The sequence below is a fragment of the Leopardus geoffroyi genome, chromosome B3 (genome assembly GCF_018350155.1).
Source record: "Leopardus geoffroyi isolate Oge1 chromosome B3, O.geoffroyi_Oge1_pat1.0, whole genome shotgun sequence".
NCBI classification, from domain to species: domain Eukaryota; kingdom Metazoa; phylum Chordata; class Mammalia; order Carnivora; family Felidae; genus Leopardus; species Leopardus geoffroyi.
Window position 1 is genome coordinate 762,789 of NC_059337.1, and position 16,309 is coordinate 779,097.

At 65.4% G+C, this 16,309-nt stretch overlaps 1 protein-coding gene across 2 annotated transcripts in view; it reads right to left on the reverse strand.

Moving 5' to 3' along the window:
* RASGRF1 (Ras protein specific guanine nucleotide releasing factor 1) overlaps window positions 1–16,309 on the reverse strand; it is a 100,829-nt gene that overhangs the window by 16,461 nt on the left and 68,059 nt on the right. For both annotated transcript variants that reach the window (XM_045448552.1, XM_045448551.1), the window contains exons 14-21: window positions 13,649–13,897; window positions 9,712–10,085; window positions 7,775–7,900; window positions 6,308–6,478; window positions 5,692–5,798; window positions 5,320–5,432; window positions 3,486–3,546; window positions 349–452 (exon numbers count right to left, since the gene is read on the reverse strand). In XM_045448552.1, the coding sequence (XP_045304508.1) occupies window positions 349–452; window positions 3,486–3,546; window positions 5,320–5,432; window positions 5,692–5,798; window positions 6,308–6,478; window positions 7,775–7,900; window positions 9,712–10,085; window positions 13,649–13,897 (1,305 nt within the window). The remainder of the gene's footprint in view (window positions 1–348; window positions 453–3,485; window positions 3,547–5,319; window positions 5,433–5,691; window positions 5,799–6,307; window positions 6,479–7,774; window positions 7,901–9,711; window positions 10,086–13,648; window positions 13,898–16,309) is intronic.

The following is a 16,309-nucleotide window of genomic DNA, read 5'->3' on the forward strand; positions in this document are numbered from 1 at the left end:
GAAAACCAGGGCAGGTGCACCAGACCACGGGGCTGTCCCCACGCTCTGCTCCCGGGGGGGGGAGCACACACACACTCCTTTCCCAGACCTGCAGAGTAGGAATGCGGAGTTGGAGATGCTTCTGGAAAAGCACGCACGTGTGTGCGCGTGCAGCTCACAGTAAGGTGGGCCCTTGGGGCCGGCAAAGAGGACCCTCCCTCGTGCGTGCCGACACGCGCATTTACACATTTCTGTTCCTCCTGCGGAGAACTCACGTGGCTCTGGGAGCCTCCTGCACGTGTTCCCGGGGCACAGCCAAAGCCGACTCCCAGGGAGGAGGAGGGAGGGCCCGCGCCCGCACCCACTCACTCGTAAGGGATCTTCTTGAAGACGAGGTGGTCCAGCAAGGTCAGCTGCTCGGCGATCTCCAGGGCTGAGTGGTTTTCAAAGGGCTCTGCCTTCACGCCTTCTGCCTGAGGGAGCAAGTCCTGAGTCAGGCCCTTCCCGATTTCTGGCCACTTCCCCGCTGTGACCCCTGGTGAGCGGGTGGCTGGTGTGTGCAGGGAGGGAGAGGAGGAAAGGGCAAAGGGAGCCGGGACCTCGCGGTGCCCCGAGTGTGCACCCGTGCTCCTGAGTCACCGCTTCCCCTGCAACGGGTCCACCTTGCCCCAGAGCATGAACGAGACGAGAGAGGCTCCTGAGGATCACGACTGGGTCACTGGCTGGGCCTGGGGCCTGTGACCTCCCAGCGACCCGTCTCCTCCTTCAGATTCTGTCTGGACCCATACCCGCTTCTGTAACCTGTCCTTTGAAAACTCATCAGCAGGTGTGGGCTCACAGGTGTGACAGCCTCCTGGGGCAGTGTTCCTGTCCTGGGCCCAGAAGGTGGCTGTCTGGCCTTTGTCTTGGGGTTCTCATGTCTCTGGGGGCTTCCGTGGACACTACCCTTACAGGTGCCACCACCTGGGCCCTTTGGCCGCGGGAAACACTTGCGAGGGGTCCAAGGACCCCGTGGCAGGGATGTGATAAGAGGTGGACATGGGGAGGCCTCATGGACGGTCTGCTGGCTCCGGGGGCGCAGTGGCCGTGGAAGGGAGGGGAGGGAGTCTGCTGGCCTTGGGAGGGGCCTGTGTCCACTGGCAGAAGAACCAGCAACAAGGATCACCCCGACCTCCAACTAGGCCGCGTGGGACGAAGGGGCCAGCTACTCTCCCCAGGGGCCCCCGGGGCTGGGCTGAGCCCCCCAGAGCTGCACTCATCACAAGGGCATGGGGTCCATCCCGTTTCAAGAGGGGAAGCCATCCCTGCGAGACGGTCTCCCTCCCTCCCTCTTTCCCACTCCCTGAGCAGCGTCACTGAGGGTCATACTGCCAGGTCCTTGCCAGACACAGGGACAGGACCAGAGACACAGGACCAGGCAGAGACAGAATAATGCAGGGAGGCAGAGGAACTCACTCTCTTGTCTGCACGTGTGCACGTGTGTGTGTGTGTGTGTGCATGTGTGCGTGCTGGGGTAGCCACGCGTCCCCCTGGCACAGTCACCCCAGGCCAGAAGCCTGGGTGCAGGAGTGTGGGGACATGAAGCCATCAGGGATGACAAGTCCTCAGGAAGGCGGTGGGGACTCGGGGACAGCAGCCGTAGATGCCACCCAGGGTGGGGTGTTTTGGGGTAAGGACCCTCATGGGGGGGAGCCCCCGGCAGGCAGGTGGGCAGCCCAGCCCACTTCCGAGGGCCCAGGATAGCTGATCCGTCAGGGCTGAGGGCCAGTGGCTGGCCTCGGCTGGGGAGAGGCCTGTGGGGGTTGGCCCAGGGGCAGAGAGACTTGGCCAGAAGATTTGCTCAGCAAGTGGACCCTGCTCCCTCTTGGTCACCTAGGAAAGAAGAGGACCCTGAACCAGAGCTCAGACCTCCACCTTCCTCCACCTGTCACGGGGCCTGTCAAAGTTTCACTGCAAAAGTCCTTGGGCTCTCTGGTGAGGCCACAGGGGCCTCGTCCACACAGGCTGTGCCCCCACAGGCTCTCAGGGCACTGGGGACAAGTCAGGGCGGGGCTGAGGGCGGCTCAGCGGTGCTCTGTTCCCAAGAGCTGCAGGCTGCTCCCCGGGAACAAGGGCTCTCCAGCTCCCGAAGGCAAACATTCTGGTCGGGTGGGAAACAGGACGAGTGCGGTCTTGCCCCTGCAGAGAGGCGCCAGGAAGGAGCCAGTGTCTCCCAGGGTCCACCCAGCATCCTGGCCCCAAGGGTCGATCTGGTGACTGTACATGAACAACTTCCCTGCCCGGGGGCACCAGCCGGAGTGCACTCGGGGGGCAGGACGTAGGCAGGTGCTCCCCCATGGGGGGCCTCACCCATGCCCAGGGCCTGGAGTCAGGAGGGGGGGGGAGCAGTGGGCCCAGAGCCCCGAGTCCTGAGTCCCCACACTGAGTGCAGAAGGCACAGGAGGTCAGTCAGCCGGTTTGAGAGGTGAGGGAGCATGGGGGGGGGGCCGCCTCTACCTGAGGGGGGGTCAAAACCAGTCTGCCTTGAGCTTCCGTGGCCACCGTTGTGGCAGGGGCCCGGGACTCTGGGGTGGCTCACGGTGGCAGGCTGGGGGGGCACACGGGGCCCATCTCTGACCCGGAGAAGGCAGTGGGCCCGGCCAGGCCCTGGGAGCACGCGAGACCATCATTCCCCTCCACGGCGTGGAACACCGTCAGCCCCCTACTCCTTGTGGGAAGCACCGAGCTCCCCTGGGCTCCCCCGTTTCCGGGCAGGGCGAGTTGCACCTGCCTCTCAGGGATGAGGCGGTGAGGTGTGTGAACCAGCACCCACTTTGGAGTCCCCCCTGAGCTGACACTGTGACCTCGGGCGAGGCCCGTCACCTCCCCCACCCTCAGCCGCCTCGTCGTGAACGCGGTGAGGATGCGAACTCGCTGCCGTAGGTAAGAGCACCTCGCGTCTCAGCCTAGCACGCGCCGACCACTGCCTGACCTCTGACCTGCCCCCTCCAGGGACAGGTGAGCAGAGGAGGAGCTGAGGGGCTGGGGTGGGGGCAGAGGTGAAGAGAGGAGGGGAGGGAGCGTCACGGGCCGAACTTCCTCCCTCCGACACAGAGGTGCTGCTAACCCCTGGCCTCTGGGACGCGACCTCATTTGGACACAAGGTCTTGGTAGATGTGCCCGGGTGAGATGAGGACATGGGGTGGGGGGCTGATCCAACAGCACTGGCATCTGTAAGAGGGAGCAGTGTGGACACAGGGACAGTCGTGTGGAGGAAAGACAGGGAGGAGGCAGACATCAGAGACTCACGGCCACAAGTCGAGGACCGTGGGGCTACCAGGAGCTGGAAGAGGCGGGAAGGACCGTCCCCCGGGCCCCAGCCGCCACCTTCCTCGCGGGCTCCTGGCCCCCAGAACTCTGAGAACTGGTCTCTGCTGCCCCGAGTCATCTGCCTGTGAGCTCTGGGACGCCCGCCCTGGGGAGCCGGCACAGGACGGGACTGGGCACCATCAGGGGGCCCGGCTCACCATCTGTGTGATCTCCTCCAGTGTGACCTGGTTGTCACCCGGGTCGTCCTGGGTCAGAGTCCTAGGGGGTGAGACAGCACAGTGAGCCCTGTGCGGCCCCTACCCCCCTCACCTCTGGGGCGCCCCACCCCATCCCCATGGGGTGAGCGCCCCCTAGATCCCACACCTTACCCGCCCCCGCCTCTGCTCTGTGGTTCCTGTGCCGTGAGCCCACCGCCCGTTCCCATGTCACCACCTCCCCTGATGGCCTGTCCTCCAGGACTCCGTTGTCTGACCCTCCTGGGCTCCATCAGCCCCAGGCCCCTGTGCTCTCAGCCCCCGGTGTCCTGGTGTTGGGAAGGCTGCGGGCCACCCCCGGCCAGGAGCCCGAGGGCGGGGTGATGTCTGATGTGTCCACCCCGCAGCTCTGGCCCCGGCCCCGGCCCAGGGCGGGCCTGCGGCCAGGCTCTCGCGGAGAGCCGTGGAATGACAGGATGAATGTGGGGAAGGAGCTCCAGGCCCCGAGGACAGAGCGGGCAGGAGAGCTGCGGAGCCCTTCGGACGGAGGGACAGAGGCGGCCGGGGATGGCGGAGTGGGCATCGGGCCCTGGTGGGGAGCCAGGGTGGATGAGTCAGGCCTAAGTGCTTTGTTCCCACCGCGACGGCATTGTGACCGCCGGGGGCAGAGGATGACGCCAGGGACCCGCGGGCCGTGGGCAGACAGACTCGGACCGACTGGATGTCCGCCCCACAGCAGGCATTTTACGTAAACTTCGAGCCCGGGAGGCCATCGCACAGAGAACGTGTGGCCTGTGCACGGGCCATTCCCAGCAGGGCCGCCCGACGCCGGCCAGGTCTTCTCGCCGCACCTGAGGCCGAGGGGGCTCTGGTCGGCGGGCTCGGGGGCGTAGCGCGCTCCCACGCAGAAGAGACACCAAGAGCCCGGGGGCCGACTGCGCGGGTGTGGGTGACACGGGTGCAGGCGAGGTGTAGGGGCGGATGCGGGGGCAGGGGCTGCTGAGGGTGAGAGAAGCCTGAAAGGCACCGCGGGACTTCGAACCCCGGGAAGCGACGGCCCCGGGCAAGCGAGGCGGATGGTGTGGGAGGAGGAGGGCAGGAGACTCCGGCCACAGGCAAGTGGCTGCAAGCGGGGATCAGAGATGGAGGCCTCAGGCAGAGAAGGCAGGAAGTGGGGAGGAGGAACCTGGCCCTGAGCCCTGAGCCCTGGCCCCCGGGCAGGGCTGGGGGCGGACCAGGTCAGCCAGACGAGCAGCATGACACCCATGGTGATCTGCAGAAGTGATAGCGTGACCTCACCCCTGCCTCACCACAGCCCTTGGAGCGTGTGCTGCTCACCCATTTTACAGAAAGGAAACGAGGCCGAGGGAGGGGTCCGTCCAAGGCCACAGCGAGTCACCGGCTTCGCCGGCTCAGACAGGCTACCTGACTCCCGACTGCCCAGCAGGAGAGGCTGGGGGGGGGGGGGTTTGGGGGTGGGGTGGGGCGCGCGGCGAGGGCAAAACTCCGTTTGACCTTGACTAAGACTTCACAGCCCCGTGCCCCCAGGGGCTGCCGTAAAAGGGAGCTCAGACCAGACAGGCCTTGGCAGGTGTGGATGCAGAGCGGCCTGGCTCCTGCCACAAGGGGATCCCGGGCCTGGCGGGAGAGGGGGGCAGGGACACACGGACCCCGGGGGGCCTGGATGCAGAAGCCGGGTGCCTCCCCGCCGGCAGCCCAAGGATGCTCCCCTGCACACCGGACGGAGGCCACTGCGCCCGGGAAGGGCCCCGCCCAGCCCCCCACCCCCCGCTGGCCGCGGGCAGGCGGTGCTCGGCCGGGGCCGCAACCGCCCTACCTGATGATGTTGGCCGCGGCCTTCCTCTCCTGGGTCAGGAGCTCGGGGTCGTGCATGACCTCCTCCAGGAAGCTGATCACCTTGCCTCTGAGCTCATTGTTGGTCTCAAAGTCCTGTGGGGGGAGACGGGCCACGGCACTGGCCACTGCTCTAGCGCTGCCCTGCCGTGGCCCCTGACCAGCCCGAGCTGTGTTTCTGCCCCGTCTCCCTTTTCCCTGGCGGCTGCACCCCGGGGCCGGGACCCTGGGGTGCAGACCCACTTGGTATCCCTGCTGCAGACAGAAGTGGGGCGACCCAGGTCCCCGTCCCCTGGTGTCCTTGCTGCCCTCCCCGCTGCTCGCAGAGGCCAGTGCCGGGGCCCCCCTCCCCCACCTGAGAGTGTTTGGAGACCCAGTGGCGGAGCACGTTCAGGACCCGGTTGGTGGCCGCTCTGCGGATCACAAACTCCTTGTCTCCGTTCCGCTGGTCAGGGGGAAACCCTGGTGGCAGGTGTGGCGGAGGGTCAGAGGAGACGTGAGGACGAGACGCACAGCTTGGCTCTCGTCTGGGTTCAACAGCCACGTGTGGCTAAGCCGGGCCGCTCAGTGGCTGGTGGGTGGACGGCGTGGGGGCAGGGGCAGGAAGACACCGAACAACCCGCCCGGGTTTGTGGCCAGCGAGACTGGAGCCCACGCAGTCTCAGTGGATACAGGGCACACACCCACCTCTGCCCGGGCTGCCGGAAGCTCTGATCTCCCTGCCGGGCTCCACCTCTGCCACGGGACCGGTGCCGTGAGGGTGGGGGGCGGGTTCCCACGGGCATCGGCTTTACTGGGGCCAAGTCTCCCAGGGGGCGGGGCCAGATGGGCGGGGCCAGGGCCCTCCGAGCCGGGAGCCAGGAGGGTCGGCACCAGCCAAGGCCCCGGGGCGGCGAGCCACGCACAGGCAAAGGGGGACAGCTCCCGGGGCCGTGGTGGCCGCTGCTGCCCCCAGAGCCGCCCCCACGCACCTGCGCTGGCCAGGGACATCCTGCGGTACTTGTCCTTGCTTGGGGCGCCCTCGTTGGCTCCCGCCGTTGCTATGGCAAAGGCAGAGGCCGCGGACAGGGCACTGCGGCTATTGTCCAGTTCCCGACACGAGGTCATGACCACGCCGTTGTTGTAGGAAAAGAGGGGGAACTCTGTGGAGGGAAGGAGGCCAGTCCTCAGCCTTTGCCGGTCCGGCTCTCGGCGGTTAGAAAACCAGGGTCCCCAGCCGGAGCAGCCTCGGGACGGGCGGGCTGCCTTCACGGCCCCCGAGCAGGTGCTGGTGGGGGTGCGGCTGCTGACATCCCCTCAGGGCCGGCTTGGGGCGGGAAAGGCCCCGCCAGCTGCCCGGCCCTCCTCTCTGCTGCTCTGTCACCTCTTAGGCTCAGCAGGGCCCAGGCCGCTGGAGGACTGTGTCGTGAGCGTTCTCACCCTCGCAGGCTATTTGGGATGAACGCGTCACCCGTCCCAAGTCTGACATCAGTCGTTCATGCTGACGGGCTCACTGGTGGGGTGTGGCGAGCCCCGTGCTCTGAGTCCTTGCCCTGCCAGCTGTGGGGCCTCGGTGAGCTGCTTAACCTCTCTGGGTCTCAGTGGTCTCCGGACAATAAGGCCATCAGTCCCTACTTCAAACAGCGGTCAAGGGTAGAGGAGAGAACGCGTGCAAGTCCGTGGTTTTAGGTGAGATGCTACGTGTGTGCCAGCGAAACTCGGCACTCAGGTTTTAGCCACGACAGCAGCAATTGTGACTCTGGAAACTCCTCCAGGTCTCAGGACGGCACCCTGTCTTCGGGACAGAGCACGGAGCTCCTGCCCTGCAGGGCACGTGCTTTATCTCGAAAACTCAAAAAGCTTATTTCTGAGATGTGCGCTCTGGCGAATCTGCTGGGGCCGTGGCGTCCACGACCCAGTGGCTCCGAGACTCGGGGGAGGCCCGGACGGTTGGGGTGCTCGGGGCTCAGGCTCACCCCATTGCAGGGCTGGAGGCGGGAGGGGAGGTGAGGCGGGAGTGCCTCATGGGCCGTGCCTCATGGGGATGGGAGGCCCTTGGCATCGTGGGTCCTTGAGGCTCAGGCGGGGGCGGTCACACCTGCGGGGACTCTGCTCCCTCGTCCGGTAACTGGGCACGACCTCGCTGCACGAGGCTGCCCGACCGCGACAGGACTCGGCCCGCGGCTCGGCCGACACCTGAACCTGGGTCCCCTGTGATCGCACTGGTGCCGGCCCCTCCTGCCCGCCCGCGTCAGGGTGACCATGCAGACGGGGAGGAGCAGCCCGTGTCCCCGCCCTGCAGTGGCCCCGGGGGCTGCGACACGGCGGCAGACACTCGGGTCGTGTGTCTCGTGGAGAGGAGGCCCGCTCGCTGTGCCCGGCGTGACCTGCCGTCCCCTCCCCGCCTGGGCCGCTCGTCCCCCGGAAGCCGTCCGTGGCTCCAGAATGCTCCACTGTACCTGAGGGATTTTTGCTTTTGACCGACTTTGGCGTCGTTGGGGATTTGGTCGGCGACGCCTCCGTGTCCCCGTCCTCACTCTGGTCCTCGTCGTTATCCGACTCTTCCCTCACGGAGACTTCTGAGCCTGGGGAGAGGGGGGACGAGGCCGCGTTTCTCCCACAGTCGTCCACCATCAGCTTCGGGCCTCCAGGCACCAACGCGGAGCTGCGCAGGTCTGCATTTACCCGCCGAGGACCTTTCCCTACGCCAGCGGGGTCGCGGGTCTCCACCATGGCCTTCCGAGTGGGCTTCTCAGACCCTGACACCCACGCCCGGGGGCCTCACGACGGAGCCGGTGCTGACCCGGAGGTCAGGGTGGGCCCGGAGGGTCGCCCCGTTAACATGCTCCAGGGGGATGCCCCGTGGCTGGTCACGGACCACGCCGAGCATCGAGGTGCCGTGTCCCAGCCTTGTGCGTGTGCGTGCGTGTGCATGTGCGTGAGCACACGTGTGTGCGTGTGAAGCATCTTGGGGACATCATCCGCCCTGCGTTGCCCAGAAAGCCCTGCTTGGCCCCTGTCGTCCCATGCCTTTGGTCACTATCAAAGCGTCCCGGTTTGGTACAAAGTTCGTCTCCCAAGACTCAGGACGCTCCAGGATTACACACTTTGGGGAAAAGGGATGAAGTGTATTAAAGTCCAGCTGAGGAACAGCCATCGCGGTAAGTACCCTCGCCTCTCTGGTCCTCGGTCTCCCCAGCTGCAGTGAGCGAGACCTTGGAGGGGAGGGGAGGCCCTGGAGACACCGAGTCAGCTACAGACCCTAAGGAAATGTCCACACACACACACACACACATACTTTGGTACACACTTAGGTTCTGGGGCCCCTCCGTCACTGGTCAGGAATGAGATCACCTTTCAGGACTGTTTTATGTTAAGCTTCCAAATGCGAGAGGCCTGGACTCACTAAGGGTTGATGTCAGATGGTCACCCTGTCCTCTGCCCCCACAGGATGGCATCTGGGGCTTTCTAGCGGGCTGTCCCTCGGTTACAGACCTTCGGACGCACCCATCAGCCATTTACTGTATGTATCACAGTAAATGTCACTTGGTGACAGAGCCTTCCGGGAGCTTCCCTCCCCAGCTGTGTCCCTGCTGGGGCCGCTCCCTGCCTCCCCCGTCTTGATGCACAGGAGAGGAATCCGGACCACCCTCAGAGTCTTTCTCGAAGGCCCCTTCCTCAGGGCCTAGGGACCGGCCGGCCCAGAGGTGTGCGTGTGCATGCCTGTTTTATGTTAAATTTCCAAATGTGACAGGCACAAACGTGCTCACCAAGACAGCGCTGGGGGCGCTGAGCTGAACCGGACCAGCCACCCAAACAGATGCCTTCCAGAATGGTCCGGAGGGCTCTAAGAGGAGGGGGCTGCCAGCCTGTGCCCTTGGTCTCTGTGCTGCCCCCACACCCAGCGTCCCAGCTGTGCCGGGCTCAGGCTGTTCCTGAGCACACAATGCTTTTCCTCGCTTAGTCCTGTCCACTGCATCCCCTTGCCTAGACCGTGCCCCCTCCTCCTGATCAAAGTCTAGACATCGTGGCCCTTCCAGAAAGCCTTCTCGGACTCTCCAGACGGCGTCCCCAGCCCACTCCCTGTGCCCCTCGAATATCTCTCCAGCACAACACATCAGGTGCACACATCTCCGCGTGGGGTCCTGTTCCTCAGCTCGCTGTGGACCCCAGGGGACGGGAGCCGGGTCCGGTGACCCCTTCCTTACTGGGCCCTGACGGAGGTCCGGGATCCAGGACCCGCCCTCAGACAGACAGACGCAGGATGAAGCCACGCCCTGGGGGTCTCTGCCTACCTGTCTGCCGGCTTCCTCCTGCCCAGACTCTGCCCGCCTCCAGCATCTGGCCGGGACCCCCAAGTCCCTCCCGCCCTGGGGGAGCCCGCACGCCCACTCACTCTGCTTGCTGAGAGCCGAGGGCTCTTCAGGCTTCTCAGCGGCCGTGTCGCCTTCGTCCGGAATCTTGTTGGCGAAGCCGCTGGACACGTAGAGCTTGCTGGTGTCCAGCGAGGCCTTGCTAAAGGGCGACACGGCCGAGTACAGGCTGCTGTAGCCATTGGAGTTGCAGCTGAGGGCGGCCAGGTCCAGGGCCTTGCCACCCGTGATGATGGGGATGTTCAGGGACAGCTTCCGCCGGCGGCCGGGCGATGACGTCTTGGCGATGGACAGGGGGGGCGGCGAGGAGAACTTGCGCGTGGCGCGCGGGGACTTGGGGGGGTCGCCGTACAGAAGCTTGCTATTCTGGCCGCTGGCAAACAAGAGCTCCAGGGACCTGGGCGGGCGGGGGACAGAAGCAGACGGTCAGAGCGGGCCCGGCTGCCTTCCCAGGCCTGGGGTCTCCCGGCCTCCGGGGCGCCCGGCACCTCTCTTCTGGGGACACTCCTCCCAGAACCACCTGCGAGGCACCGCGATGGCGGGACACACCCTGGGACGTCACGATTTCAAGGGAGGAGAAGGGAGGGACAGATAGACGCTGCCGGGCAGGGGACAGTGTCGTCTCGGGGATAAGTCGCTGGTACAACTCCCGGTGCTCGTTCGGACGGAGGGATGGGCCTGACGCACGTTCCTGACTTGTGTTTGCAGGATTTAAGCCCCGGGAGCACCCACGCCAGGATCACCAGGAGCAGAATCGAGGGTGCCAGACCCTGCCAGCCTTGGGACGTCACTCAGCTCTGGCCTGGGCTCTGGTGGCTCCCAACAACTTTGCCCCGATTCGGTGCTCAAGTCTGCCCCAGGCGAACCCCACCCCGTGAACGTGCGTGTGCCCTCAGCCTAAAACTTCCCAGTATTTTCGTGGGGGGCACACAACGTTGGGACGCACCCTTGCTGTTCTCACTCCTCGTTCTGAGGAAAACCCTTCCTTTTCCCACTCCTTGGCTGTGTGTGTCCTTTGGCTCAGGCCCCCAGAGGCGAAGCGTTTCGGGAGACACCCTCGGGACCCCCGACACCCGGGCCAATCCCCCGAGCAGGTGCACTTGCATGGACACGGGCCAAGGGGCGGTGTGACGAAACGGGCTGTGGACAGGTATGTGCGTGTGCAAGCGTCCCGTCTCGTGGTCTGGGCAGGGGCGTGCCCTTCCATGGCACGGTGGGTCTACGGGCGCCCCTTGCGCCTTCCCTCTGGTCAGCAGCAGGGTCTGAGGCGAGGCGCTGTCCACCGGGCCTGGTGACCCCTTGTGCTCTGACCTCACCCTCACACAGGTCCTGAGGGGGTTAGGGATGGAGAGGCTGAGACTCAGAGACAGGATGAGGCTCCAAGCCCCGTGTCCTCTGTGCCCCACCAGGGTGTTCGGCCAGCCTTGGGGCAAACCTGGGGCAGGACGTGGAAAGCGGGTCTCCCAGCAATCCTGGTCGTGCCTCTACGCCTCAGGGCCAGGCTGGAAGCGGGTGACACACGCGTGGGACGTATCTGCTCTGTGCTCTGCACAGGACAGACCTCCGGGCCCCCAGGAATGACCTCCTCAGCTCGCAGACGTGTCCCAGCCTGGACGGGGTGGGTTGTCTGGCTTTCCCGGGGCCCCTGGAAGCTGACTGCTGGGGTTCCGGAAGTTCAGAGCGGAGAGGCGAGCCCAGCCCTGAGGGCAGGGGCAGGTGGTCAGTGAGGAGGGTGCGGGCAGCACGGGCACTGGGGACGTGGGTGCTCTCTGGGAGGTCGGCTGCCCTGGCGGCAGACGTGTGGGGTGGCGGGGGGATGGGTAGGGCCTCCAGGCCTCACAGCCCCTCCTCACGTCCTGGGCTCTCATTTGGGACCGGCTGGGTCTCCCGGTGGCCCTGGGAAGTTGGTGGGACACAGCATCTGCCCAGAGCTGAGGCTCTGGCCCCAAGTGTCACCCAGGGGGTGAGGAGCATTCAGAGGGACCTGCTGGTCCCTCCCATTTCCTGACGGGTCCCTCTGAACCAGTGAGGTCCCTCAGGGGCCCGGGTCCAGTCCCTGAACTTGGTCTACGGCAGGGCAGGCCCATCACTCTGCCTCGGTTTCCCTGTGTTGCGTGAAGACTGCTAGCTACCTTCCCCACGCACCCCGTTTTGGGCCGCAGGCGCACTGGGGTCGCCCCCGGCCGCGCCCCGCCCAGTACTGCCCCGGACCGGTAACCGTTCGGCGACATGGGAGTGGAGGTTTCCGTTCAGCTAAGAGGCCAGGTGTCCAGCAGCAGGACCGGTCTGCCTGTCAGCGAAGCCCCGTGACCGTGGTTCCGAGGCCGGCTCTTCCGACAAGTGCTGACCCTGTGACCCGGGCTGTGCCTGCCCTCAGGGTCCTCCCCCGGCAGGGACCCGGGGCTCACGGTGCCAGCGGGTGGAGCAGGGCAGGGCAGGGCAGAGGAGGGAAAGGCAGGCCCCCTGCCTGCTACACAGACTCACACAGACACGGTCATGGGCGTCCCCGAGAAGCCCAGGGCCCTGGCTTCGGGCCCTCACTCAGCCCTGCACTTCTAGGGGCTCTGGGGCGAGTCTCCCGGCCTCTCTGGGTCCCGGCGGGCTGAGCTGGGGGCGGGAGGGTGGCCTGCCTTCCGCGTGCTGCGCCAGCCCAAGTGTGCCCCCCCCCCCCTCCAGAGCAGGTCCTGGCAGGGACGGGCCGGGAGTCTCTGCCTGTCCGCCTCCTTCCGCTGCCCTGACCCTCGTTATTCTTCCCGTTCCCCTTCTTTCTGAAACAGGAAGGTGGGGAGCACTGGCTTTTCCAGAGAGGCGGCCCTGTGCTTCCAGGAGGGCAGTGCAGAGGTGAGGGCAGGGAGCAGAGAGCAACGTGTGCCCTTGAGTCTCCCCAGGGCGGGGGAGAGACAGCTGTGGGGGGCGGTCAGCCCCCCAGGGCGGGGGAGAGACAGCTGTGGGGGGCGGTCAGCCCCCCAGGGTGGGGGAGAGACAGCTGGGGCCTGGGGGGAGCTGGTCAGCCCCCCAGGGCAGGGGAGAGACAGCTGTGGGGGGCCAGTCAGCCCCCCAGTTCGGGGGAGAGACAGCTGTGGGGGGCCGGTCAGCCCCCCAGTTCAGGGGAGAGACAGCTAGGCAGGGCGGTCAGCCCCCCAGGGTGGGGGAGAGACAGCTGGGGGGGGCGGTCAGCCCCCCAGGGCGGGGGAGAGACAGCTGGGGGGGGCGGTCAGCCCCCCAGGGCAGGGGAGAGACAGCTGTGGGGGGCCGGTCAGCCCCCCAGTTCGGGGGAGAGACAGCTGGGGAGGGGGCGATCAGCCCCCCAGTTCAGGGGAGAGACAGCTAGGGGGGGCGGTCAGCCCCCCAGGGCGGGGGAGAGACAGCTGGGGGGGGCGGTCAGCCCCCCAGGGCGGGGGAGAGACAGCTGGGGCCTGGGGGGAGCTGGTCAGCCCCCCAGGGCAGGGGAGAGACAGCTGTGGGGGGCCGGTCAGCCCCCCAGTTCGGGGGAGAGACAGCTGGGGGGGGCGGTCAGCCCCCCAGGGCGGGGGAGAGACAGCTAGGGGGGGTGGTCAGCCCCCCAGGGTGGGGGAGAGACAGCTGTGGGGGGCGGTCAGCCCCCCAGGGCGGGGGAGAGACAGCTGTGGGGGGCGGTCAGCCCCCCAGGGCGGGGGAGAGACAGCTGTGGGGGGCGGTCAGCCCCCCAGGGTGGGGGAGAGGCAGCTGGGGCCTGGGGGGAGCTGGTCAGCCCCCCAGGGCAGGGGAGAGACAGCTGTGGGGGGCCGGTCAGCCCCTCAGTTCGGGGGAGAGACAGCTGGGGGGGGCAGTCAGCCCCCAGGGCGGGGGAGAGACAGCTGGGGGGGGCGGTCAGCCCCCCAGGGTGAGGGAGAGACAGACCCCCGGCCCCGGGAGGTGTCCACGTGACCCAACAGGTCATGTCTGCGGTCCCCCCGACGTCCCCGGGGGCGGCCTACGCACCTGGCGGGGATGGCGCTGATGGGCTTTCTGTAGATGGTGATGAGCTTGTCCAGGACCACGACGGCGGTGGTGAAGACGCGGTAGGAGTGCAGGAAGGTGTTGAGGAAGTCGATGCTCAGGAAGCGCAGGTCCGTCAGCCTCTCGAGCAGCCGGCCCACGCTGGCGTAGCGGATCTGCAGCACTTTGCAGGAGTTCATGGTTTTGCTGAAGCGGATGTCCACGTCATCGCAGTACAGGGAGGCGTCCGACCTGCGGGGCGGGGGAGGACCGCGGGGAGACGGGGTCTGAGATCAGGAGCCCACCCGGCACCGTCTCCCCGACGTGCAACGGCCAAGGGCAGACGGACGGACGGGGCGCCGAAGGACCACGGGCCTCCTGTGCGGAGGACGACCCCCCCGCAAGATGCTGCCTCCTCCGGACGGCATCCCACCTGCCCGACGTCAGAAAACTCCCAGACGCGCTGGACGACCCGGGGCCAGCTTACAAAGCACGTGTCGCTGAGCTCACAAGATAAAAGGGAAATCTGTTCACACAGAAACCCGTCCACCAGCGTTCACGGCTCCGCTCTTCAAACCGCCCCGGAGGGGAAACAACACGCGGTCTGCCAGCCGGTGACGGAACAAGCCAGGGGAGTCTGTCCTCACGGAGCATCCCTCGGCTGCGAGAAGGAGTGGCATCCTGACAGGTGCTCCTGTGCGGCGGGGTCTGGACAGGCCGAGTGCACGAATCCAGAAACAAAGTCCGCGTACTGTAGGGCTTCGTTTATGGGAAGTGTGCCAGATGGCCACGTCCAGACACGGAGCGCAGGTTGCTGGCCGCCAGGGGTGGGGGTGGCAGAGACCAGAGCGGCCCTCAGCACGCATGGGGTTTGCTGAGGGGTGACGGGCACATTCTGCGGTGAGGCGGTACTGGAGCTTGCGCAACTTAGCGAATGCACTAAAACCCGCTAAACTGCAGGGCGGAGATGCGGACTTGTGTGTTACGTGAATTACGTCTCAGTAAAAACCAAATAAGCACAAAAAAGCTAGAAGGGGGATTCCCAGAGGTCAAACTGCAGAGAAATCTGGAAACCAGTTGATGGTTTACGTGCCTCTGGGGCATCGGCTGCTCGTAGATACCGAGCGTCTTGGGTTTCTGTAGGGAAGGGAGCCGGAGTGAGACCCCCACGAGGGCTGAGACCCTGCAAGGTGGCCTCGAAAAATCTACCCAAAATCTGTCGAAGGGTGGTTCCCCGTTTTAGCCCAGGCTCTGGGGGAGGGGAGCTCAGCACCCCTGAGAACACATTACTTGCTCTCCAAGGGGCTCCGGAATGCAAGCAAGTGCTACCGCTGTGGTCTGGGGACCCCAGACAGGGGACACAGAGCTGTCACAGGCTGCGGCTCTCCACCAGGCCCTACGAGATCTTCACAGATACGTCCCTCCAGAAAATGAACTCACAAATCAAAATCAGGGGCCGTACGGCCCCTAATGAGCCCCCGTGAGCCAGAGTCCACACACGTAAACAAACCACTGATCATGTCCCCAAGAGTCTGATTTCTTTGTCTGAAAATCCCACTTCTTTTCCTACCATGATCTCTCCCGGCAGCAGGCACGGCCGCTCTCTCCCCCCTTGGCTCCTGAGAGCCACGAGGGATGAAGCCTGAACCCCAGCCTGGGGGCTTCTTAGCAGGTCTCTCAGGGCAGGTCACACCCTCCCTGACTTCCCACCCGGCTGCCTATTAAAGTATCAAGGTCAGTCCCTAGCCAGCAGCAGATGGCTGGACTTCAGGTATTTCCCTAAAAGTAAGACCCGCAGGGCTGGGCAGGTGTCCTGGACCAGAGCTTCCGGAGCCCTGCACCCCTGGCTGAAGTGATTTCTGCTTGGCAGGGAATCTGAGTTGAAGCAATTCCACTCTTCTTCTGGGACCTTCCACATTGGATCTGGAGGCAGCACGGTTCAGCCCTCGGGCAGGTGTCAGGTGCAGCCGACCAGGCCGTGGGGGCCTGAGGGCAGGGACCTGAGGTTGGGGCGGCGGGGGCCTGAGGTCAGCGGCCTCTCCCGGGGCGGTGGGAGCCAGCAGCGCCCTTGGGTGCCGAGGCCACAGGAGGGCGCTCTCTCGCTCTTGCGGTGCATTTCCATCACGACGGCCCCGGGGCAGCGGTGGTTCCCACTTCTGGACACCACGAACCTCTGTACCCACACTTTCCTTTCTGTCAAGGTCGCGAGACGCCTGGGATCAGGTGTACTGCTCGCTGCAGCAGGGACACAGCAAGTGCATTTACCGCCGGGCCTCCTAGGTTTCCTTCCTCACGTTTTGTTTGCCCTAAGTCCTTCCGCACTGGTGACCGTATCTTATCTGGTCACTCTTATGCACGGGGAGCAGGCTGCCTAAGTGGCCTGTGTTCTGGTGGGACATGATCAGAAAAGTACCTAAACGAGCAAATTGATACGTGACGTTGCTAAAAGGATAAGCCTGGGAATCATCGAAATGGGCTTCCACGAAAAAAAAATCTGAAGAAATACGAATGCAGCTCATAAAGGTTGTCACGGCCAGAACACGTCACACAACAGGGGAGGACACGAGGCTTGGAATCAAATGACACCTGTCAGCCCTGTTTCCTGTGTGGCATCAGACCAGGTACTCGGTCTCATCAGCTGTAAAATGGAAATATCAAGATTCA